Source organism: Oncorhynchus masou, chromosome 9 (genome assembly GCF_036934945.1).
Source record: "Oncorhynchus masou masou isolate Uvic2021 chromosome 9, UVic_Omas_1.1, whole genome shotgun sequence".
In the NCBI taxonomy this organism is placed as follows: Eukaryota; Metazoa; Chordata; class Actinopteri; order Salmoniformes; family Salmonidae; genus Oncorhynchus; species Oncorhynchus masou.
In genome coordinates, this window is record NC_088220.1 from 22,458,648 (window position 1) to 22,484,333 (window position 25,686).

Here is a 25,686-nt window from a genome sequence, read left to right on the forward strand (position 1 = left end):
TCAATCCTCCTCTTATTTCTTTTCACTGAGCCAGTTGCAAAGACAAACAAGCCTGTTGACATTTTCAGATGATAAAGCTGCTCTCTTCTTCTGTACGATATGCCCAGAGAGTGAAAACAACCTCTCACAAGGTACTGATGTGGCAGGCGTTGCCAGGTACCTTTGTTTATTGCAGGCCAGCCTGGTGTGTGCCCCTGCATGCTGTGACCACCACTGTAGTGGACAGTCCTCCATGTTGATAATGGGCTCTGCTTCGTAATGCTCCAAACATTTCTCAATGGACTCCTCCTCTTCATCAAAGTCAAACTCAGAAGAACTCAACAAAGGGGCAGCTTTCTTCATCGCTGGCTCTGAATCTGTTGCTTTATCAGGTTGCTGTGCAGGCCTCTCTTCCTTCAGCAAGATGCTGACCAAAGCCCACACCTCACCCCGCTCAGTTCTGGGAAGGCATTTCAGGTCCTTAAACCTTGGGTCGAGTGCTGTGTCGATCTTCAGCCATGTGAGGTTTGTGTTTTCATTGTGTGTCTCCAGTTCTGTTGTGAATGTTAGCTTGAATCTTACCATGGCATGGTCATCATCCAAGCTCTCCACCACTCGAAGGAGATGACACAAAGCAGGCAACACCACTGAGCAGGAAATGTACTTCTCTCCTCCCAGAATTTCAGTCAAGTACCTGCATGAAAACCTATTCAAAATCACACTCTCTCACACACACACACACACACACACACACACACACACACACACACACACACACACACACACACACACACACACACACACACACACACACACACACACACACACACACACACACACCTACACACACAATATCTTATTATAACACACATAGTGAGATAGAGAATATAAACTGCAGGGCTCTAGTAGTGCCTCCAGTTTCTCCAGTTCAGCTGTGGTTGGCATGGTGATGTTCATTTTATGTTGGGCCAGAGCATCTCTGTTGTTGGTTTCGGTGGGCAAGCTTTACCATTTTCAGAGTGGAATTCCAGGAGGGAGGTGCAGGAGTCAGGAGCAGGAGAGCAAGGAAGTCCCAGTAGCACAATCGTTTATTAGAAGCCCCAACTCAACAACAGGTGGAGGAACATGCCCAAATGAAGTCGCCACACACGGGGAATAAACGCAAAACAAGGAGGAGAAACCTCTACTCCGAATTACATTCCAAAACGGTACAACGACCGTGAGAAAGAAAACCCCGTGGTGCAAACACGCACCCCTAACATAGCAACAACAGTAAATAATCCCGCACAAAGAATAGCAGGCAGCGTAGATTAATAAACCCACCGAAATAAACTAATAGGACACAAGCGTAAAGAAAAAAACAGACAGACACAAACGAAAAGGAAAAATGGATCGGTGGCAGCGAGTAGGCCAGCCACGACGACCGCCGAGCACCGCCTGAATAGGGAGAGGAGCCACCTTCGGTGGAGGTCGAGACAGTTGTGACTCCTTATTTTGCAACTTGCTGTTGTCCTAGGTCTGCAGCATTTGGTGGGCTGTGTTTGAAATGGCCAATAATTTTTCGGCATTTGTGTCTCTCTTCTGTCTTCATTAAACCCTCTTAAAGCTAGGGGTCACTATTTTTATTTTTGGAAAAATAACATTCCCAAAGTAAATGGCCTATTTCTCAGGACCAGATGCTAGATTATGCATATAATTGACATCTTAGAATAGAAAACACTCTAACATTTCCAAAACTGTAAAAATATTGTCTGTGAGTATAACAGAACTGATATTGCAGGCGAAACCCTGAGGAAAATCCAATCAGGAAGTGCCTCTTATTTTGAAACCCTTCTGTTCCTTTGCATAACTATCCTCCATTTAAAGGGATATCACCCAGATTCCTTTCTCTACGTCTTCCCTGAGGTGTCTACAGCCTTTAGACGTAATTTCACGCCTTTATTTTGAAGAATGAGCGTAAAAGACCACATTGCGTAAGTGGCCAGCTGTTGGCTCTCAGAGTGATTCTTACGTAAAGAGAGAGGTAGCCATTTTTCCTGCTGGTCCTACTGAAAAGCCAACTGTCCCGGTTGATATATTATCGAATAGATAGTTGAAAAACACCTTGAGGATTGATTATAAAAAACGTTTGCCATGTTTCTGTCGATATTATGGATATCATTTAGATTTTTTTTCCGGCGTTGTCGTGACCGCTATTTCTGGTGAATTTCTGAACATAACATGACAAACAAACTTAGGTATTTTGGGTATAAAAATAATCTTTATGGAACAAAAGGAACATTTGCTGTCTAACTGGGAGTCTCGTCAGTGAAAACAGCCGAAGACCATCAAAGGAAAATTGTTAATTTGATTGCTTTTCTGATTTGCTTTTCTGATTTTCGTGACCAACATAATGCTATGCTAGGCTATCGATAAACTTACACAAACGCTTGTCTTGCTATTGCTGTAAAGCATCATTTCCAAATCTGAGATGACAGGGTGATTAACAAAAGGCTAAGCTGTGTTTCGCTATATTTCACTTGTGATTTCATGAATATGAATATTTTCTAATAAGACTATTTGACCGTTGCGCTATGCTAATTAGTGTAGTTGCTGACATTTCTCCCGGATCTGGGATGGGTAGTTCCAAGAGGTTCATTAAGGCCAGAGCGTGTGAATGCAGTTTCCAGTTTTCTTTGATGTGGTGCGCAGTAACCCCAAGGTAGTTGTGGTTACTGACTGAAGTCAAGTGTTCTCCCGTGAGAGCAATAGCTGTTGTATGTTTCAACTCCTCTGCTTTTTTCGTAGCCCTCACGCTTTCATTACAGCTAGTGTATTTTTGTAACGACAGTGGCTCTTGAGGATAACTCATACGTTGAGTCGTTCGACGCTATCCGTATGATAACCCCTCATGCCTTCGTTCTCCACAATGTGGACTGGCCTGCAAGCTGTTGCTATCCATGCTTGTGTTAGCTTGCTGCTTGTCTATAGGCCTCCCGCGTGCACACTCTTCTAGCTTAGCCTGCCGAAGATGTCCTCCATTGCTACTAATAACGTTACTTGTATTGCCGGCCTCAACATTATATTTTGCTTGTAAATGACAACGAAAACCCCCCATAACTTCGGTAATAAACTAATTCTGCCTTGCAGTAGATGCAAATTACTTTGGTTTTACACATAGAGCCATCTGGGAGTGATTTGAAATTTCAATTTAAAAGGCCCTTACTAGCATTCTCCATCATTCATTAATATAAGTAGCTAGCTAGCACATCGTCTGCCAGGGCTTGAATTAACCTCTAGCGTCGGGCAATCCCGTATCGGGGGGCGTAATCATAGCCTCAAGCTCATTACCATAACGCAACGTTTCCTATTCATGAAAATCGCAAATGAAATTAAATAAATACATTGAAACACAAGCTTAGCCTTTTGTTAACAACACTGTCATCTCAGATTTTCAAAATATGCTTTAACAAAAGCTACACAAGCATTTGTGTAAGAGTATTGATAGCCTAGCATAGCATTAAGCCTACCATTCAGCAGGCAACATTTTCACAAAAACAAGAAAAGCATTCAAATAAAATCATTTACCTTTGAAGAACAAAGACGGGAATCTCAGTTAGATAGCAAATGTTCATTTTTTCCAAAAAGATTATTTGTGTAATAGCTCCGTTTTGTTCATCACGTTTGGCTAAGAAAAAAAAACGAAAATGCAGCCACTTACAACGCCAAACCTTTTTCCAAATTAGCTCCATAATATCGACAGAAACATGGCAAACGTTGTTTAGAATCAATCCTCAAGGTGTTTTTCACATATCTATTCAATAATCTATCAGTGGTGGCAGCTGGCTTCTCATCCGAAGAAAACGGAAAAATACTGCAGCTGGAGATTATGCAATAATTGAAACGGAGGACACCAAGCGACCACCTGGTAAATGTAGTCTCTTAGGGTCAATCTTCCAATGATATGCCTACAAATACGTCACAATGCTGCAGATACCTTGGGGAAAACGTGGAAAAGGTAAGCTGACTCCTAGCTCCTCCACAGCCATATAAGGAGTCATTGCCATGAGGCGGTTTCAAAAAATGTGGCACTTCCTGATTGTATTTTTATCTGGGTTTTTTCTGTAACCTCAGTTCTGTGGCACTCACAGACAATATCTTTGCAGTTTTGGAAACGTCAGAGTGTTTTCTTTCCAAAGCTGTCAATTATATGCATAGTCGAGCATCTTTTCATGACAAAATATCTTGTTTAAAACGGGAACGTTTTTCATCCAAAAATTAAAAGAGTGCCCCCTATATCGAAGAAGTTACGCAAATGCGTTAATGGCATCAAACAAATCTACAGCATTAAAAATGTAACCATTAACACGTTATCAGGTGCAGAGAAGCACAGCAGGCAGAGATGAGGGTAAATCCAGAATGTTAACTGAAGTATTCACAGGAAAAACAAAAAGCAAGTGCACATTTGTACAACACAAAACAAGACAAGAGACCTGAGCAACCGGCTCAGTTCCATACAGGAACCTAAATAGTCCTAATCAGGCTCACTTGGACACTAGAAACATAAGAATACCATCCAGTGGCTCCCTCCCAGATAACACTCCATGATGACCTCTAACCTGTGACAGGACCCCACCAGGGGTAGCTGGACGTCGGCGGAAGTCCCGAATGAGTCCGGGTCCAAACTGTCCCGGGACGGAACCCAGGACTGTTCCTCAGGGCCGTATTCCTCCCAGTCCACAAGATACTGAGTCCCCCGCCGGATCTGATGACTGGAGAGGATGCATCCCACCGTGTAGGCTGGCTGTCCCACTATCATGCAAGGCCGAGGTGGAGGCCGAGTGGCCGGAACCAGAGGACTTGATACCACAGGCTTGAGTCTGGAGATGTGGGATGAGCTATCATGGACCGGGGAAGATGAAGATGGTAGGCCACTGGATTGATGCGCCGTAGAATCTTGAATGGCCCAACGTACCAGGGTGCCAACTTCCAAGACTCCATGCGTAGAGGCAGGTCCCTAGGAGACAGCCAGAACATCTGGCCTGGACGCAGAAGGTTGATGGCACGATCGTAGGGCTTGTGAGGAGGTAGTTTTCTGGCCCTTTGTTTGCTGAAGGCCTGACCCAAATCTCAGTAATCCCGAGGTACGTGGGAAAGATCAAGCTTCTCACTCCCAGCCGGAGGCAGAGGAGAGTCAGAAGTCTCCAGATGATCAGGATCGGAAAGGTCTGGGGAGATTTGCTGGCAGGTGAACTGGCATGAAGGATTCCATCTCAGTCAATCTGAGGATTATGCGTGGAAAGCCATGGATGTCCAAGAACCAGGGGAAGCTCAGGACAGTCCACCAGATGAAACTGGTTAAGCTCCACATGGTCATCCAAAACTTGTAGCTGAATAGGCATGGTGAGTTGCTTCACCTTCCCAGACCCTATGGTTTGACCATCCAGCGCAGTGACCGACAACAGAGGGGCCAGCTTAATGAGTGGCAGCCTCTGTTGGCGAGCTAATGTGCAATACAGAAAACAGCCGATAGCCCCAGAGTCTATGAAAGCAGAATTGTCCAACTGCCATTGTCCCAGCACAGGTTGGCCGGAAGCAAGGTGCGTGCCGTGTCGGCTGCTGGAGACTGTATCTGACTCTCCAGTATTCTCCAGTTTACTGACGAGTCATCCCATTCTCACATCAGTTCGGGACAAGAGGCCCGGAAATGTCAAGACTGTCCACAGTAAAGGCAACGTTGCTCGTTAATCCTGCTCCTTCTCTCCAGAGAGGAAAGTCTGGTGCATCCCAATTGCTCCTCTGAAGGATATGAAGGGGAGCCAGAGCCGACTTGAGATCGGGATACTAGGCCAGCAGGCCCAGCATACTGCAATGGCCCAAAGAAGAATCCCCTCCCGAAGCGGAGCTAGAAACACTGGAACCAACTCGGAATCCCTCCGTCCTCTCATGACGGCGTTCCCGAAGCTGGTTGTCAATCCAGATGGCCAGAACGATAAGCTCCTCTAGAGTGTCAGAGTTGTCCCGGGAAGCCAGTTCATCCTTGAGAATCGCGTTCAGAAATACTGAGTGAAGTGCCTCTGTATTCCAACTGCTCTCAGCAGCGAGCGTCCGAAAATCAATGTTGTAATCCTCTACGCTCCAGCTGCCCTGCCAAAGTGCAATGAGTCTTTGAGCAGCATTCCTGCCACTGATGTGGTGATCAAAAACCCTCATCTTCTGGGTGAACCTTTGCCAATTGAAACAAATGTTTGATCGCTGCTCCCATCTGGTCGTGGCCCAGGCCAGAGCCCGTCCTGAGAGCAAGAAGATGACATATGCCACTCTGGAACGCTCGGTGGGAAACATTGATGTCTGCAGCTCGAAGGCCAGCGAACATTGGTGCAGGAACCCACGACACCTCCCAGGATGCCCCTCATAGTGCTCCAGTGCCGGGAGATGAGGCTCCCAAGGGGAAGAAGATGATGAACTGGTAGAGTGGAGGGTTAGGAACCACCACAGGTGCAGCAACCGTTGCTTCTGTCTGTCCAGTAGGCAGAGTGAACACAAGAGTTCCTAAATCCTCCGACAATGTCTTCAGCCGCGCCTCATGGCGACCAATCACAGTTCCATGGTGAGTGAGAGCCGACCACAAGTGGTGGAGCTCGAAGTGTGCCTCGGATGACGGAGAAATCTCTGCTGGGTCCATTTTTGGCTCAGGTCTACTGTGACAATAACTCTAGTACGAACTCGGACCCAGGCACAGAGAAACACAGCAGGCAGAGGTGAGGGTAAATCCAGAATGTTTACTGAAGTATTCACAGGAAAAACAACAAAGCAAGTGCATATGCGTACAACACAAAACAAGACAAGAGACCTGAGCATCCGGCCCAGTCCCATAGAGGAACCTAAATAGTCCTAAACCAGGTGAACCCAATAATCCCAAACCTGGACGCTAGAAACAAAAGGATGCCCTTCAGGGATAACACTCCATGATGACCTCTAACCTGTGACGGCCTTGATGACAGCTTTGCACAATCTTGGCATTCTCTTAGCCAGCTTCACCTGGAATGCTTTTCAGTCTTGAAGGTGTTCTCATATATGCTGAGCACTCGTTGGCTGCTTTTCCTTCACTCTGCTGTCCAACTCATCCCAAACCATCTCAATTGTGTTGAGATCGGGTGATTGTGGAGGCCAGGTCATCTGATGCAGCACTCCATCACTCTTCTTCTTGGTCAAATAGCCCTTGCAGAGCTTGGAGATTTGTTGGGTCATTGTCCTGTTAAAAAAACAAATTATATTCTGTCGTGGAAAATCGGTTCAAATATAATGCTTACAAGAACTTGTGAAATCAAATAGGCTTTTAATACAAAAGTATAGCAAGCCGGAGTGGTCTGAGGAACACACACCGCTTCCCAGAGCCCCGGCTCCTGTATTTAAACACATATAGCATATGGGTCCAACCCATATGCAGATAAACATACTTCCCTAATTCTTCTGCCTACCATTATCTTTTTAGTTCAGGCTTCCTGCTTGTTCACGCCCAATAACGCCCATATCTGGTTTTCGTCAGATTATAATGGTGGCAAGACCCTTGCTTTGTAGGCTTGCTTTGTCCCTGCACTTAGCTTAATGCGTTCTTTTGTATGTGTGTTATCTAGGATCAGCAGACTATGTGTCTCCTCTGTTTTTAGCGTGTCCAGCTATACTAAAAATACTATACATTCCTCTATTTTATAGGCCTATGCTTTGGCCCTGCACTTAGCTTAATGCGTTCTTTTGTATGTGTGTTATCTAGGATCAGCAGACTATGTGTCTCCTCCTCGTCGTGTGGTCTGTTTTTAATGTTCAGCTGTCCTATACTCTCATGGCCTTACTCTGGCCTCCTGTCCTATACAATAGACAATGCATTTTACCAGAATGGCAAATGCACTCTAAGTGTATCTTTCTCTTGTGTTACAGTATTATGTTCCTCCCTATATGTACATCTTTCTCCCACAATTCCCACTAAGCTCAAACCAGAAGGACTGGCGTATCACTGCAGAATTCTGTGGTATCCATGCTGGTTAAGTGAGCCTTGAATTCTAAATAAATCACAGATCGTGTCACTGCAAAGCACCCCCACACCATCACACCTCCTTCTCCATGCTTCACGGTGGGAACCACACATGCAGAGATCATCCGTTCACCAACTATGGGTCTCACAATGACACGGCGGCTGGAACCAAAAATCTCAAATTTGAACTCATCAGACCAAAGGACAGATTTTCACCAGTCAAATATCCATTGCTCATGTTTCTTGGCCCAATCAAGTCTCTTCTTCTTATTGTAGTCCTTTAGTAGTGGTTTCCTTGCAGCAATTCAACCATGAAGGCCTGATTCACGCAGTCTCCTCTGAAAAGTTGATGTTGAGAAGTGTCTGTTACTTGAACTCTGTGAAGCATTTATTTGGGCTGCAATCTGAGGTGCAGTTAACTCGAATGAACTTATCCTCTGCAGCAGAGGTAACTCTGGGTCTTCCTTTCCTGTGGCGGTCCTCATGGGAGCCAGTTTCATCATAGCGCTTGATGGTTTTTGCGACTGCACGTGAAAACTTTCAAAGCTTGAAATTTTCGCATTGTCTGACCTTCATGTCTTAAAGTAATGATGGACTGTCGTTTCTCTGCTTATTTGAGCTGTTCTTGCCATAATATGGACTTGGTCTTTACCAAATAGGGCTTTCTTCTGTATACTTTTTACAAGTCACACCTGTTAATTGAAATGCATTCCAGGTGACTACCTCGTGAAGCTGATTGAGAGAATGCCAAGAGTGTGCAAAGCTGTCATCAAGGCAAAGGATGGCTACTTTGAGGAATCTCAAATATAAAATATATATATTTGTTTATCACTTTTTTGGTTACTACATGATTCCATAAGTGTTATTTCATAGTTTTGATGTCTTCACTATTATTCTACAATGTAGGAAAGAGGACAAATAATGAAAAACCCTTAAATGAGTAGATGTGTCCAAACTTTTGAATTGTACTGTATATAAAACACAGAAACATTTTTGACTACATTGAGCCTTTAAGTTTCACGTGAGGGTGTGTGGGTGACTTGGTGTCGGTGAGGGAGTATGGGTGTGGGGGTGTTGGTGAAAGAGGGAGTGTGCGTGAGGGAGTGTGGGTGGGTGGGTGAGGGAGTGTGGGTGGGTGAGGGTTTGTGGGAAGGAGATTGGGTGAGGTTGTATGTGTGTGGGAGTTTGTGAGAACGTGTGGGTGGGGGCGTGTTAGTGAGCAACAGGCCCTGTCGTAGATTGGGTGTGTGGAAAACCAGTACAATTAATGGGTAGACTCTCAAAAGAACTGCATTTTGGATAAGAAGAAAAAAAGGAAAGAAAGACTGGGTAATGTGTTCAAAGTTCCCCTTTTTCACCATTACTTGTCTGAGGAATTTTAAGAAAGCAGTTCACGAATATGGTAAATAAATGTGCTAACATGTCATGGTTAAATTCCAAAGGAATCTTATACTGTACATGAAGATGGAGCATTAGCTCAAATAGAGACATAATAATGATAATGAATTTGACATTTATAGTCTTTTACAAGTTCATTACATTGTCGCTTTCACGGAGTAATCCAGTGGGAAAACAAGGAAGCCCTTACAATATATCCTGATGCCTTATTCCATATCTGGACTTGCTCATCATATTAACGCAGCATACTGAGGTCTTGGGGCAACTGACAACTTTAATCCATTATATAGTTTGAGGAAAGCTCCCATAATGAGCCACCAAAGCTAACTACAGTATCTGAATGGCTCTGGTAATATTTAGCAAGAGTGTACAACATAGTGAGATGGGAGATTTGAAACATGTCTTTTGACTCTATCAGGTTATTTCAAGCTGGAGAGCCCTCTGCTGCAGAGCCGTCTTCAGCAGTACAAGAAGTCTAAGGAGAATTCTCCTGGAACCCTTCTTCAGCAACATGTAAGTATCTATCTTCTGTCACCATCCTAGCATCTACAACACTATTCCACATCTATTATACGTCAGATTTAAAATGTAGTTTTCAGCCATGATTATCATAATTGTTGTCGTGGGACAAGTTGTTATTTTCTTTATTGGCTCCCGTTGCCCTGTGGTTCTGGAAAATACCGACATCTGTAACACTTTACATCTTGGTCACCGAGCTTGAAGGCCATCATGTTGGTCTCATCTCTACGTTTGTCAGATGTCGGTTACTGTTGTTTGTTACTGTCTGGTTTGAAAAACAAAACTGTAAGGAACAGATGAATCCGATTAGCTCTGGATGTGAATGAGGAGAATGCGTATGACCATCTCTCGCATCTGTGTTTGCTTTCATCAAAACTAAGAATGCTGTAATTCCTCCTCTGACTCAACTTTACGTCTAAATAGTGTATTATTCTTGCTTATCTGTTCTAAACTAAATATTGCATGTTATGACTAGGCCTAATGATTTGAGATTAGAGGTACAGTATGCCATTTAAGATTCCCGGTCATTCCGACGGGAAGCAGAGGTGTCCTGTCCTGTCCTGTCCTGTCTCTGATTCCCTCCAAAGGACACACGGTGTCATTGTGTTTTATTCAATAACATATACCTGCTTGTCATCTTCATGTGGACTGACAATTATTCCTGTATTGGATTAGCATTAGCAGTCCTGTATTATTTCATAATCATGTCTGCCTGCCTTCCTGTCTGTCTGCCTGTCTGCCTGTCTGCGTGCCTGTCTGACTGTCTGTCTCAGGAACTCTGATGTCTGGTGTTCTATCTCTGATGTCTGGTGTTCTATCTCTGATGTCTGGTGTTCTATCCATGATGTCTGGTGTTCTATCTCTGATGTCTGGTGTTCTATCTCTGATGTCTGGTGTTCTATCTCTGATGTCTGTTGTTCTATCCATGATGTCTGGTGTTCTTTATATGATGTCTGGTGTTCTATCCATGATGTCTGGTGTTCTATCCATGATGTCTAGTGTTCTCTATATGATGTCTGGTGTTCTCTATATGATGTCTGGTGTTCTATCCATGATGTATAGTGTTCTCTATATGATGTCTGGTGTTCTCTATATGATGTCTATTGTTCTTTATATGATGTCTGATGTTCTATCCATGGTGTCTGGTGTTCTATCCATGATGTCTAGTGTTCTCTATATCATGTCTGGTGTTCTATCCATGATGTCTGGTGTTCTTTATATGATGTCTGGTGTTCTATCCATGATGTCTGGTGTTCTTTATATGATGTCTGGTGTTCTCTATATGATGTCCGATGTTCCTACTCTGATGTCTGGTGTTCTCTATATGATGTCTGGTGTTCCTACTCTGATGTCAGGTGTTCTCTATATGATGTATGGTGTTCCTACTCTGATGTCTGGTGTTCTATATCTGATGTCTGATGTTCTATCTCTGATGTCTGGTGTTCTATCTCTGATGTCTGGTGTTCTATCTCTGATGTCTGGTGTTCTCTATATGATGTCTGATGTTCTATCCATGATGTCTGGTGTTCTATCCATGATGTCTGATGTTCTATCCATGATGTCTGGTGTTCTCTATATGATGTCTGGTGTTCCTATCTCTGATGTCTGGTGTTCCTACTCTGATGTCTGGTGTTCCTACTCTGATGTCTGGTGTTCCTACTATGATGTCTGGTGTTCCTAGTCTGATGTCTGGTGTTCTATCTCTGATGTCTGGTGTTCTATCTCTGATGTCTGATGTTCTATCCATGATGTCTGGTGTTCTCTATATGATGTCTGGTGTTCTCTATATGATGTCTGGTGTTCTATCTCTGATGTCTGGTGTTCTATCCCTGATGTCTGGTGTTCTATCTCTGATGTGATTCTGTGTTTCTCTCTCAGGGTTTCGGCCACTTCTCTGGGCTTACGTCTAATCTCAGTCCGTTTGTCAAGGCAACAGAGTACTCCTCTTCTAGCGATGAAGTTGGGAGTAGTGATGATGATGAGAAAACCCGGTGGGTTCACCTTGATTGATTTATTGATTCATTGATTTTATTTGATACTTAAAAAAACATGTAGAGCAAAAAACAAGAGCATTATCCATTAAAACACTGCTCTCTGACTGCTGTTGTCTGTTTCTCCAGGTCTCCGTTGAATGGGAAAGGAATGTTCTTCCGTGGAGCCCCTGATGGGATTGTCCTGCAGCCCCACCATAATCTTAACCAGACCCCGGTATACATACACCTCATTCATACACTACGACCTCTTTGGGACATTTTGGAGTGAAAAAGTACTCACTTATTAACTTTGAGAGCTAAGCTAGCTGCTTTCCTTCCCAACACAGCCAGCTGCTTACCTTACTAACACAGCCAGCTGCTTTCCTTACCAACACAGCCAGCTGCTTTCCTTCCCAACACAGCCAGCTACTTTCCTTACCAACACAGCTCGCTTGTCACTGATATTAATTCTGTACTTGATGAAAACTCAGACCAAATCTTCCTCAAACTCTCAACATTGAACATAAATATGTTCAATGCCTTTAATTAATGGATATATAGTTAGAAAACAGATGAATAGTTTCAGTCGATTCAGGTTCATACTACAGTATCATCTTCATTATATCAGAGTAATAGGTTGCTTAAAGTGAAAATCCACTCAAAACTATCCGTTGGTATTTTTTTCATTAGTCCAATGTTGATACAGTGCCAAAATGTTTTGCATTTCAATAGTCAAGTTTTCAAGATATTGGACTTTCAAGAAGCAAAGAGTCACCAGCCACATCATCATGGTTTCCATGAACTCTGCTAATTTGTGGGGGTCAAAGGTAGTGCACTAAATATGGATTAGAGTGTCATTTGGGGTGCACCCAGAGCCACTTGAGCTCAGGGTTGTCACCAGTCCCACATGGGTTATTTTCATGACAAACATTAAAGGGCACTTTGTGCATACTAACTAACATATGGAGCAGATGCTACTTACCAATAACCAATTTGATCACCCTTTTGCAGGACAACTTTTGTATTTCAGATTTTAAAAGGCTTCTGAAGTTTGTAAAGTCGTGGCCAAAAGTTTTGAGAATGACACAAATATTAATTTTCACAAGTCTGCTGCCTCAGTTTGTATGATGGTAATTTGCATATACTCCAGAATGTTATGAATAGCGATCAGATGAATTGCAATTAATTGCAAAGTCCCTCTTTGCCATGCAAATGAACAGAATCCCCAAAAAAACATTTCCACTGAATTTCAGCCCTGCCACAAAAGGCATCATGTCAGTGATTCTCTCGTTAGCACAGGTGTGAGTGTTGACGAGGTCAATGCTGGAGATCACTTTGTCATGCTGATTGAGTTTGAATAACAGACTGGAAGCTTCAAAAGAAGGGTGGTGCTTGGAATCATTGTTCTTCATCTGTCAACCACGGTTACCTGCAAGGAAACACGTGCCGTCATCATTGCTTTGCAGAAAAAGGGCTTCACAGGCAAGGATATTGCTGCCAGTAAGATTGCACCTAAATCAACCATTTATCGGATCATCAAGAACTTTAAGGAGAGCGGTTCAGTTGTTGTGAAGGCTTCAGGGCCCCAAGAAAGACCAGCAAGCGCCAGGACCGTCTCCTAATGTTGATTCAGCTGCGGGATTGGGGCACCACCAGTACAGAGCTTGCTCAGGAATGGCAACAGGCAGGTGTGAGTGCATCTGAAGCCTCTTCTCTCCAGGAAAAACATCAGGGACAAACTAATATTCTGCAAAAGGACTCCTGAGGACTGGGGTAAAGTCATTTTCTCTCTGATGAATCCCCTTCCCGATTGTTTAGGGCATCCGGAAAAAAGCTTGTCCGGAGAAGACAAGGTGAGCGAAACCATCAGTCCTGTGTCATGCCAACAGTAAAGCATCCTGAGACCATTCATGTGTGTGGGGTTGCTTCTCAGCCAAGGGAGTAGGCTCACTCACAATTTTGCTGAAGAACACAGCCATGAATAAAGAATGGTACCAACACATCCTCCGAGAGCAACTTCTCCCAACCATCCAGGAACAGTTTGGTGACGAACAATGCCTTTTCCAGCATGATGAAGCACCTTGCCATAAGGCAAAAGTGATAACTTAGTGGCTCGGGGAACAAAACATCGATATTTTGGGTCCATGGCCAGGAAACTCCCCAAACCTTTATCCCAGTGAGAACTTGTGGTCAATCCTCAAGAGGCGGGTGGACAAACAACAACCCACAAATTCTTACAAATTCCAAGCATTGACTATGCAAGCATGGGCTGCCATCAGTCAGGATGTAGACCAGAAGTTAATTGACAGCATGCCATGGCAGTTTGCAGAGGTCTTGAATAAGAAGGGTCAACACCGCAAATATTGACTCTTTGCATCAACTTCATGTACTTGTCAGTAAAAGCCTTTGACACTTATGAAATGCTTGTAATTATACTTCAGTATTCCATTGTAACATCTGACAAAAATATCTAAAGACATTGAAGCAGCAGACTTTGTGGAAATTAATATTTGTGTCATTCTCAAAACTTTTGGCCACGACTGTAATTTCCACTTTGAAATTTCAGACTTGATTTTCCATTATTTAAAGCCCCTACAAAAATGTCTATGAATGTTCACATGTTCACATGATTATTTTACTGCTTTAGTAAACTGGCTCAAATTAATATCCTCCATCTGTACATGGAGCAGAGCAGTGCCCAGTGATGATGCTGCTCTCCCACAGCCCCCTCAGAGCCTCCACCACCTCCATTGATGCTGCTCTCCCACAGCCCCCTCAGAGCCTCCGCCACCTCCATTGATGATACTACTCTCCCACAGCCCCCTCAGAGCCTCCGCCACCTCCATTGATGCTGCTCTCCCACTGCCCCCTCAGAGCCTCCGCCACCTCCATTGATGCTGCTCTCCCACAGCTCCCTCAGAGCCTCCTCCACCTCCATTGATGATACTACTCTCCCACAGCCCCCTTAGAGCCTCCTCCACCTCCATTGATGCTGCTCTCCCACAGCCCCCTCAGAGCCTCCTCCACCTCCATTGTTGCTGCTCTCCCACAGCCCCCTCAGAGCCTCCGCCACCTCCATTGATGCTGCTCTCCCACAGTCCCCTCAGAGCCTCCTCCACCTCCATTGATGATACTGCTCTCCCACAGCTCCCTCAGAGCCTCCGCCAACTCCATTGATGATACTACTCTCCCACAGCCCCCTCAGAGCCTCCGCCACCTCCATTGATGCTGCTCTCCCACAGCCCCCTCAGAGACTCCGCCACCTCCATTGATGCTGCTCCCCCACAGCTCCCTCAGAGCCTCCTCCACCTCCATTGATGATACTACTCTCCCACAGCCCCCTCAGAGCCTCCTCCACCTCCAGTAATGAATGCAATGCCACTTGGTATGGTGTAAGCAGGGCTTGATATGCTTGTTTACCTCTCCCACTTCACTTCAAACAACGCCTTGACTGTCATTGGACACTTAGTGTCATGGAAACCCAAACAGTGCCTACCTGCCATATGACACTCTTTTTGTTCCTCCACACAGTGCTGCTGTGACACTGTAAATACAGAGTTACATGACTCACGTCAGACAGGCAGGCAAGCATTAGTAACGAGGCATTATACTGCTGTTTGCTGTGTCTCTTCTCTTAGCAGAGCAGCGTGGCATCAGGCCTTAAGAGTGGCCAGCCACTACACAGGCTCATTGCTATAGGATCAGAATGCAATGAGAATTACCTTCTCCCTGATCTCCTGCAGAAGAGCCCGGCCCATGAGCCCATGGCGCAGCACGGCCCACATGACGTCATCTACCCCCTGTCTCCGAGCATACAAGGACCACATTCTGACGTGAGTTCACATGTAGCTATGAACTCTCTGTATGCTGAATGTCTATTAGTAGGCTATAACTTCTCCAGAAGGTCATGGAATGTTTAAGAGTAATAGTTTATAGACTGAAGTGGTTTGGAGCAATGGGTTTTTATTTGATGATAATGTATCTTTCTCCACTAAGGGGATATAACCTAGCTATTGTAGATGTGAAATTCCATCAAGATTGATGTGAAATCTACTGGAAATCTGACATTTGTTTTTTTATGTTGTTTTATTGATATGAATTCTGATTTTGGATGCATTTGCAGAAACCTGTAAACTGTCCTCCAGGAAAAAGCATCTCGTCCTCCTCCTTCACTCCCTTCATAGACCCCAGGCTGCTGCAGATCTCTCCCCCTCAGAGCCCAGTGGGCCACAGTCCCAGTGAGTGCCAACAAACAAAACACACACACACGCACAGCACACGCACACACACACACACACACGCACACGCACACACACACACACACACACCCACCCACACACACACCACTCTACACAAGAACTGCCCCTCAGACATTCTAGTAAATCACTGCTAGGGTGGTCTCTAAACCTAGGTCTCTGTTACAAATGTGCCCTGTATATATACAACATATATATGCACATATACACACAGTGCATTCGGAAAGTATTCAGACCCCTTGACTTTTTCCAAATTTTGATACATTACAGCCTTATTCAAAAATGTATTAAATAGTTTTTTTCCTAATCAATCTACACACAATATCGCATAATGTCAAAGGAAAAACAGGTTTTTAGATGTTTTTCCAAATGTATTAAATATTCAAACTGACATATCATCACGTTTACAAAAATATAAACGCAACATGTAAATTGTTGGTCCCATGTTTCATGAGATGAAATAAAAGTTCCCAGAAATGTTCCATATGCACAAAAAGCTTATTTCTCTCCAATTCTGTGAACAAATTTGTTTACATTCCTGATAGTGAGCATTTCTCCTTTGTCACGAGAATCCATCCACCTGGCATATTAAAAAGCATGGTAATTACACAGGTGCACCTTGTGTTGGAGACAATAAAAGGCCACTATAAAATGTGCAGTTTTGTCACACAACACAATGCCACAGATGTCTCCATTTTTGAGGGAGTGTGCAATTGGCATGCGGACTGCAGGAATGTCCACCAGAGCTGTTGTCAGAGAATTGAATGTTAATCTCTCTACCATAAGCTGCCTCCAACATTGTTTTAGAGAATTTGGCAGACTGTCCAACCCGCCGTACAACCGCAAACCGTGTGTAACCACGCCAGCCCAGGACCTCAACATCTAGCTTTTTCACCTGTGGGATGTTTGAGACCAGCAAACTGGACAGCTAATGAAACTGAGGAGACTTATGTCTGTAATAAAGCCCTTCTATGGTTGGCTGGGCCTGGCTCCCAAGTGGGTGGGCTTATGCCCTCCCACCCATGACAGCGACCCTGCTCAGTCATGTGAAATCCATAGATTAGGACTCAATTCATTTATTGATTGATTTCCTTATATGAACTGTAACTCAGTAAAATCTTTGAAAATTGTTGCATGTTGCGTATATATTTTTGTTCAGTATATATAAACATTAAAATACAAAAACACAGTCATGGGAAGCACAAATAAAATCCCCCAGAAAAACAGTTACATTCCTCCACAAATAAGTCCCCACTCAATACTTTAAATCACCTGACAGGCGTGGGGGATGTCTTGTTAGACTTCAGTGCAGCTTTTGACATTATCGATCATAGTCTGCTGCTGGAAAAACGTATGTGTTATTGTGTTATGGCTTTACACCCCTGCTATAATGTGGATAAAGAGTTACTTGTCTAACAGAACACAGAGGGTGTCCTTTAATGGAAGCCTCTCAAATATAATCCAGTTAGAATCAGGAATTCCCCAGGGTAGCTGTTTTAGGCCCCTTGCTTTAAAAAAATGTTTACACATGACATGCCACTGACTTTGAGTAAAGCCAGAGTGTCTATGTATGTGGATGACTCAACACGATACACGTCAGCTACTACAGTGACTGAAATGACTGCAACATTCAACAAAGAGCTGCTGTTTGTTTCAGAGTGGGTGGCAAGGAATAAGTTAGCCCTAAATATTTCTAAAACTAAAAGCATTATATTTGGAACAAAACACTCACTAAACCCGAAAAGTCAACTAAATATTGTAATAAATAATGTGGAAATTGAGCGAATTTAGATGACTAAACTGCTTGGAGTAACCCCTAGATTGTATACTGTCATGGTCAAAACATATTGATGCAGTAATAGCTAAGATGGAGAGAAGTCTGTCTATAATAAAGTGATACTCTGCCTTCTTAACAACACTATCAACAAGGCAGGTCCTACAAGCCCTAGTTTTGTTGCACCTTGACTACTGTTCAGTTGTGTGGTCAGGTGCCACAAAAAGAGACTTAGGAAAATTGCAATTGGCTCAGAACAGGGCAGCACGGCTGGCCCTTGGATGTACACAAAGAAGTAATACTAATAATGTGCATGTCAATCTCTCCTGGCTGAAAGTGGAGGAGAGATTGACTTCATCACTACTTTTATTTATGAGAGGTATTGACATGTTGAATTCACCGAACTGTCTGTCTAAATTACTGGCACACAGCTCAGACACCCCACAAGACATGCCACAAGAGGTCTCTTCACATTCCAGAACAGACTATGGGAGGCACACAGTACTACATAGAGCCATGACCACATCAAGTAACTGACGCAAGCAGTAAAATTAGATTTAAAAAAACATTAAAAAACACCTTATGTAACAGTGGGGACTGTGAAGCAACATAGACATTGGCACAGACACATGATAACATACACACTGTTATGACTTCTATGATTGGTGGGTGGAGGAGTCAAGCGCAGGGAGCAGGTAGTTCTGTACGTGTATCTTTTATTCCAATGACAGCAAAAAAATGGACATGCAAAACACAAGGGCGCATGAAACAACCCGTCCAAATAAACAGGACTAAAACTGTCCGGAAAAATAGAGATCACAATAATCAACCAACACCATAAAACAGAGAACAAGCCTGCACAATAACCAGCGGGCCTAGTGCCCTTAAATAGCCTACAAACAAAACTACACTCAAAACAGGTGTAACCAATTAGACCCAACTAACAGAAACAAAAGGAAAGGGAATCAATGGCAGCTTGTAGGCCGGCGACGACGACAGCCGAGTGCCGCCCAAACAGGAAGAGGCACCATCTTCGGCGGGATTCGTGACACACACTATACATACACATGGATTTAGTACTATAGATACAGTTGAAGTCGGAAGTTTACATACACTTTAGCCAAATACATTTAAACTCAGTTTTTCACAATTCCTGGCATTTAATAGTAATAGTAAAAATTCCCTGTCTTTGGTCGGTTAGGATCACCACTTTATTTTAAGAGTGTGAAATGTCATAACAATAGTAGAGAGAATTATTTCTTTCAGCTTTTATTTCTTTCATCACATTCCCAGTGAGTCAGAAGTTTACATACACTCAATTAGTATTTGGTAGCATTGCCATTAAAACATTTAACTTGGGTCAAACATTTTGGGTTGCCTTCCACAAGCTTCCCACAATAAGTTGGGTGAATTTTGGCCCATTCCTCCTGACAGAGCTGGTGTAACTGAGTCAGGTTGTAGGCCTTCTTGCTCGCACAAGCTTTTTCAGTTCTGCCCACAAATTTTTAATGGGATTGGCCTTTCATGTTATGTCAATATAGGACTCGTTTTACTGTGGATATAAATACTTTTGTACCTGTTTCCTCCAGCATCTTCACAAGGTCCTTTGCTGTTGTTCTGGGATTGATTTGCACTTTTCACACCAACGTACGTTCATCTCTAAGAGACAGAACGCATCTCCTTCCTGAGCGGTATGACGGCTGTGTGGTCTCATGGTGTTTATACTTGCATACTATTGTTTGTACAGATGAACGTGGTACCTTCAGGCATTTGGAAATTGCTCCCAAGGATGAACCAGACTTGTGGAGGTCTACAATTTTTTCTGAGGTCTTGGCTGATTTCTTTTGAAATGTGGATATATTGAAGCAACATCTCAAGACATCAGTCAAGAAGGTAAAGCTTGGTTGCAAATGGGTCTTCCAAATGGACCCCAAGCATAATTCCAAAGTTGTGGCAAAATGACTTAAGGACAACAAAGTCAAGGTATTGGAGTGGCCATCACAAAGCCCTGACCTCAATCCTATAGACATTTTGTGGGCAGAACTGAAAAGGTGTGTGCGAGCAAGGAAGCCTACAAACCTGGCTCAGTTACACCAGCTCTGTCAGGAGGAAGGCTACCCAAACATTTGACCCAAGCTAAACAATTTAAAGGCAATGCTACCAAATACTAATTGAGTGTATGTGATGAAAGAAATAAAAGCTAAAATAAATGATTCTCTCTACTATTATTCTGACATTTCACATTCTTAAAATTAAGTGGTGGTCCTAACTGACCTTAAACAGGGAATTGTTACTTGGATTAAATGTCAGGAATTGTGAAAAACTGAGTTTAAATGTATTTGGCTATGGTGTATGTAAACTTCTGACTTCAACTATGTCTCCAACTTCAGTGATTTTGCAATTCGTTCCAGTCATTGGCAGCAGAGACCTGGAAGGAAAGGCGGCCAATGTAGGTGTTGGCTTTGGGGATGACCAGTGAAATATACCTGCTGGAGCGTGTGCTACGGGTGGGTGTTCCTATGGTTACCAGTGGGCTGAGATAAGGCGGAGCTATACCTAGCAAAGAGCCAGTGGGTTTGGCGATGAATATGTAGCAAGGACCAGCCAATGAGAGCATACAGGTCACAGTGGTGGGTAGTATATGGGGCGTTGGTGATAAAACAGATGGCACTGTGATAGACTGCATACAATTTGCTGAGTCGAATTTTGGAGGCTAATTTGTAAATGACATCGTCAAAGTCAAGTATCGGTAGGATAGTCAGTTTTACTAGGGTAAGTTTGGCAGGATGAGTGAAGGAGGATTTGTTGCAAAATAGGAAGCCGATTCTAGATTTAACTTTGGATTGGAGATGCTTAATGTGAGTCTGGAAGGAGAGTTTACAGTCTAGCCAGACACCTAGGTATTTATAGTTGTCCACATAGTCAGAACCGTCCAGAGTAGTAATGCTAGTCAGGCGGGCGGGTGCGGGCAGCAATCGGTTGAAGAGCATGCATTTTCTTTTACTAGCATTTCAGAGCAGTTGGAGGCCACGGAAGGAGTGTTGTATGGCATTGAAGCTCGTTTGGAGGAGAAAAGAGTCTGCCTGAGAATTGAACCCTGTGGTACCCCCATAGAGACTTCCAGAGGTCCGGACAACAGGCCCTCTGATTTGACACACTGAACTCTATCTGAGAAGTAGTTAGTGAACCAGGCAAGGCAGTCATTAGAGAAACCAAGGCTGTTGAGTCTGCCGATAAGAATACGGTGATTGACAGAGTCGAAAGCCTTGGCCAGGTCGATGAAGACGGCTGCACAGTACTGTCTTTTATCGATGGCGGTTAAGATATCGTTTAGGACCTTGAGCGTGGCTGAGGTGCACCCGTGACCAGCTCGGAAACCAGATTGTATAGCGGCGAAGGAACGGTGGGATTCAAAATGGTCAGTTATCTATTTGTTCACTTGGCTTTCGAAGACTTTAGAAAGGCAGGACAGGATGGATATAGGTCTGTAACAGTTTGGGTCTAGAGTGTTTCCCCCTTTGAAGAGGGGGGATGACCACGGCCGCTTTCCGATCTTCAGGAATCTCAGACGATATGAAAGAGAGGTTGAACAGACTAGTAATAGGGGTTGCAACAATGGCGGTGGATGATTTTAGGAAGTGAGGAGCCCAACTGATTTTTAGGGATCCAGATTTTGCAGCTCTTTCAGAATATCAGCTGTCTGGATTTGGGTGAAGGAGAAGCTGGCTTGGGGCTTGGGCCAGTTGCTGCGGGGGGTGCAGAGCTGTTGACCGGGGTTGGGGTCGCTAGGTGGAAAGCATGGCCGGGCAGTAGAGAATTGCTTATTGAAATGATCAATTATCAGTGGTGACAGTCGTTCCTGGTCTCAGTGCAGTGGGCAGCTGGGAAGAGGTACTCTTATTCACCTTGGAAAGTTTGGATGTATGTAAAACCCTCCATATTCTGCGTAGTTTTAGTATTACATGCCCACAGGAAACGATTATAGTGGCTGTATGTGTATTTAGACATAGCCTATTTAAAACAAGTTGTTTAAAATTTTATTTGCATTATTTACTCTCTTTTTAGGCCTTGTCAGTAATGGATTTATGAATTCATTATTCATGCTCAGCCATAATGCTATTTACTGTAGGCCTAGCCCCTATCAGTGTGAATGTTATGCACACTGTATATTTCCACATTGAAGCCATGAAATTACTTAAAACAATGTTGACTGCAAATAGATTCCAGTTAACATATTTAGCAAAGATGGGATAGGTCTACATTTTGTTATTTAGTTTCTGTAAGCTGTTTAACAAACTATAACGGACTAACATTGGAATTGGAGTTGATTCCAAGGCAGAACATAAAAGTCCTTAAATACACAACTTAAAGCAACCACATATTTTGCCATGGAGCACGATCTGATTGACCAGTGAGGGGCCAAGCCTCGACACACCCACAACTTGTTTATTCATCAAAACCCAGCCCTTTCACGCCGACGGCAGCAACTGACCTGATAATTGTGGTTGTGAAAATAGCTAAAATATATCTGACACCACCCCAAACCTATAGCGCTACCGCCAGCGCTTAGGTTGACCATTGTGTAATTGCGTTAGGTTTGTTAAAATAGAGCAGTTAAGCAGACCCCTGTGGATTTCTTGTTGTCTATTGCTAGCAAAGCATCCAGGACTTATTTTTCAGTAAATATCCTAAAATAAAAACTTTGACTATAATTTCTTTAATCATTCAGCAAGTTTCCCCAATCAGCATCCAGCTCAATGCCATTGTGAATAGGCTTAGAAGTTCTTTCAAAGAGATAAATACAATGGTGATTAAATGCATCAATGATGGCTTTTTTTCATAACAAGGCCAGTGAATTAATTTGTTGTGGCAGAGAGGATGATTTGGTCTATAAAAAAAGACTATCTTAACTTTTGGAACTCCCTCTCCCGTGTCCGGGAGAATTGTCATCAACTGACACTAATTAGCATAACGCAACGGACAAAAAATATTACTAGAAAATATTCATATTCATGAAATCACAAGTGAAATATATTGAAACACAGCTTAGCCTTTTGTTATTAATCACCCTGTCATCTCAGATTTTGAAATTATGCTTTACAGCCAAAGCAAGACAAGCATTTGTGTAAGTTTATCGATAGCCTAGCATAGCATTATGCCTAGCTAGCAACAGGCAGCTTGGTCACGAAAATCAGAAAAGCAATCAAATTAAATTGTTTACCTTTGATGAGCTTCGGATGGTTTCACTCACGAGACTCCTAGTTAGACAGCAAATGTTCATTTTGTCCCATAAAGATTATTTTTATAGCCGAAACACCTCCATTTGTACTTCACGTTTGGTTGAGAAATCCACCAGAAACTGCGGTCACGACAACGCCGAAAAATATTCCAAATTAGATCCATAATATTGACAGAAACATGGCAAACATTTTTTATATTTTTCAAATATCTATTCGATAATATATCAACCGGGACAGGTGGCTTCTTAGTAGGAAAGAGAGAAACAATTGCCGCATTTGTCTTTTACGCACAAAACACTCTGAGAGCCTCCAGCTGACCACTGACGCAATGTTGTCGTTCAGGCTCATTTTTCAAAATAAAAGCCTGAAACTATGTATTGTGACACTAGACACATTAGGGAAGCCATAGAAAAGGGACTCTGGTTGATATCTCATTCACTGCTCAATAGGGACGCATAGGAACGCAGAGCTTTCTAAATACGAGTCCCTTCCTGATTGGATTTTTCTCAGGCTTTCGCCTGCAATATCAGTTCTGTTATACTCACAGACAATTACAGTTTTGGAAACTTTAGAGTGTTTTCTATCCTAAGCTGTCAATTATATGCATATTCTAGCATCTTGTCCTGACAAAATATCCCGTTTACTTTGGGAATGTTATTTTTCCAAAAATGAAAATAGTGCCCCCTAGTTTCAAGAGGTTTTTAACATAAATTTCCTTCAACATATGTTTATATGTTAGCGTACTGTAAAATAAGAAGGAAGGTATTCTGTCATATATGGTTTTCTCCTGTACATATTTAATATCAAATCAGATACCAGATGTGGCTATTACAGGCCATGGTTTTAAATTACAATATTGGTTCTTATTGCATTTTTTTCCCCTCCAGCCAGTGGCAGGCCACCTGCTATTCAGGACCCAATCAGGAGAGAGGGCCACAGAAAGGGCTCCGTGGTCAATGTGAACCCCACCAACATCAAACCCCAGAGTGATACCCCCGAGATCCGCAAGTACAAGAAGAAGTTCAACACCGAGATCCTCTGTGCTGGCCTTTGGGGTAAGCAGCAGTTTAACACCCAGTCGACCCCTAGCCCCTATCCCCTAGATACACACCTTTATAATAGCATTTTTTTATGTATTTGTATTTTTATTACTAACCCCTCCACCACCACCCCTCTTCGTAGGACAAATATATTTTCGTTTTTTTACGGCTTTTTTTTTACATACAATGGGGATTTCAAGTATTTGATACACTGCCGATTTAGGCCTAGCCCCTATCAGTGTGAATGTTATGCAAATTAATTACTTAAAATCATACCATGTGATTTTCTGGATTTTAGATTCCGTTTCTCACAGTTGAAGTGTACCTATGATAAAATTACAGACCTCTACATGCTTTGTAAGTAGGAAAACCTGCAAAATTGGCAGTGTGTCAAATATTTGTTCTCCCCACTCTATATACTATCGTTCACAAGTTTGGGGTCACTTAGAAATGTCCTTGTTTTTGAAAGAAAAACAAATTTTTTGTCCATTAAAATAACATAAAATTGATCACAAGTACAGTGTAGACATTGTTAATGTTGTAAAGGACTATTGTAGCAGGAAGCGGCTGATTTTTAATGGAATATCTACATAGGCATACAGAGGCCCATTGTCAGCAACCATCACTCTGTGTTCCAATGGTACGTTGTGTTAGCTAATCCAAGTTAAAAGGCTAATTGATCATTAGAAAACCCTTTTGCAATTATGTTAGCACAGCTGAAAACTGTTGTTCTGATTAAGGAAGCAATAAAACTTCTTTAGATTAGTTGAGTATCTGGAGCATCAGCATTTGTGGGTTCAATTACAGGCTCAAAATGGCCAGAAACAAAGGACTTTCTTTTGTTGATGAAGAAAGGCTATTCCATATGAAAAATTTGCTAAGAAACTGAAGATCTCATACAACGCTGTGTACTACTCCCTTCACAGAACAGTGCAAACTGTCTCTAACCAGAATAAAAAGAGGAGTGGCAGGTCCCGGGGCACAACTGAGCAAGAGGACAAATACATTAGAGTGTCTAGTTTGAGAAACAGACACCTCACAAGTCCTCAACTGGCAGCTTCATTAAATAGTACCAGCAAAACACCAGTCTCAACGTCAACAGTGAAGAGGCGACTCCGGTATGCTGGCCTTCTAGGCAGAGTTCCTCTGTCCAGTGACTGTGTTCTTTTGCACATCTTAATCTTTCATTTTATTGGCCAGTCTGAGATATGGCTTTTTCTTTGCAACTCTACTTATAGAAGGCCAGCATCCCGGAGTTGGCCTCTTCAATGTTCACGTTGAGACTGGTGTTTTCCTTACTTACGAATCGCTAACCAACAATGCAGTTTCAAAGAAATATGGATAAGAATAAGAAATAAAAGTAACAAGTAATTAAAGAGCAGCAGTAAAAAAACGAGATTAACACCCAATCTGCTAGACACTTATTGTCAGGATTGGATAGGTATTGCAGTAATATGATAATAGCTGTACCTTACAATGGTTCTAGAGTATATGAG

At 43.0% G+C, this 25,686-nt stretch overlaps 1 protein-coding gene across 6 annotated transcripts in view; it reads left to right on the forward strand.

The window, feature by feature from the left end:
• The window catches only part of LOC135545680 (mitogen-activated protein kinase kinase kinase kinase 4-like), a 136,752-nt gene that overhangs the window by 81,854 nt on the left and 29,212 nt on the right, over nucleotides 1-25,686 (forward strand). For 4 of the 6 annotated variants that reach the window (XM_064973467.1, XM_064973465.1, XM_064973469.1 and 1 more), the window contains 6 exons: nucleotides 9,807-9,901; nucleotides 11,786-11,898; nucleotides 12,028-12,115; nucleotides 15,519-15,713; nucleotides 16,004-16,118; nucleotides 24,038-24,205. In XM_064973467.1, the coding sequence (XP_064829539.1) occupies nucleotides 9,807-9,901; nucleotides 11,786-11,898; nucleotides 12,028-12,115; nucleotides 15,519-15,713; nucleotides 16,004-16,118; nucleotides 24,038-24,205 (774 nt within the window). The remainder of the gene's footprint in view (nucleotides 1-9,806; nucleotides 9,902-11,785; nucleotides 11,899-12,027; nucleotides 12,116-15,518; nucleotides 15,714-16,003; nucleotides 16,119-24,037; nucleotides 24,206-25,686) is intronic. The other 2 variants (XM_064973466.1, XM_064973468.1) reach the window with 2 other exon arrangements.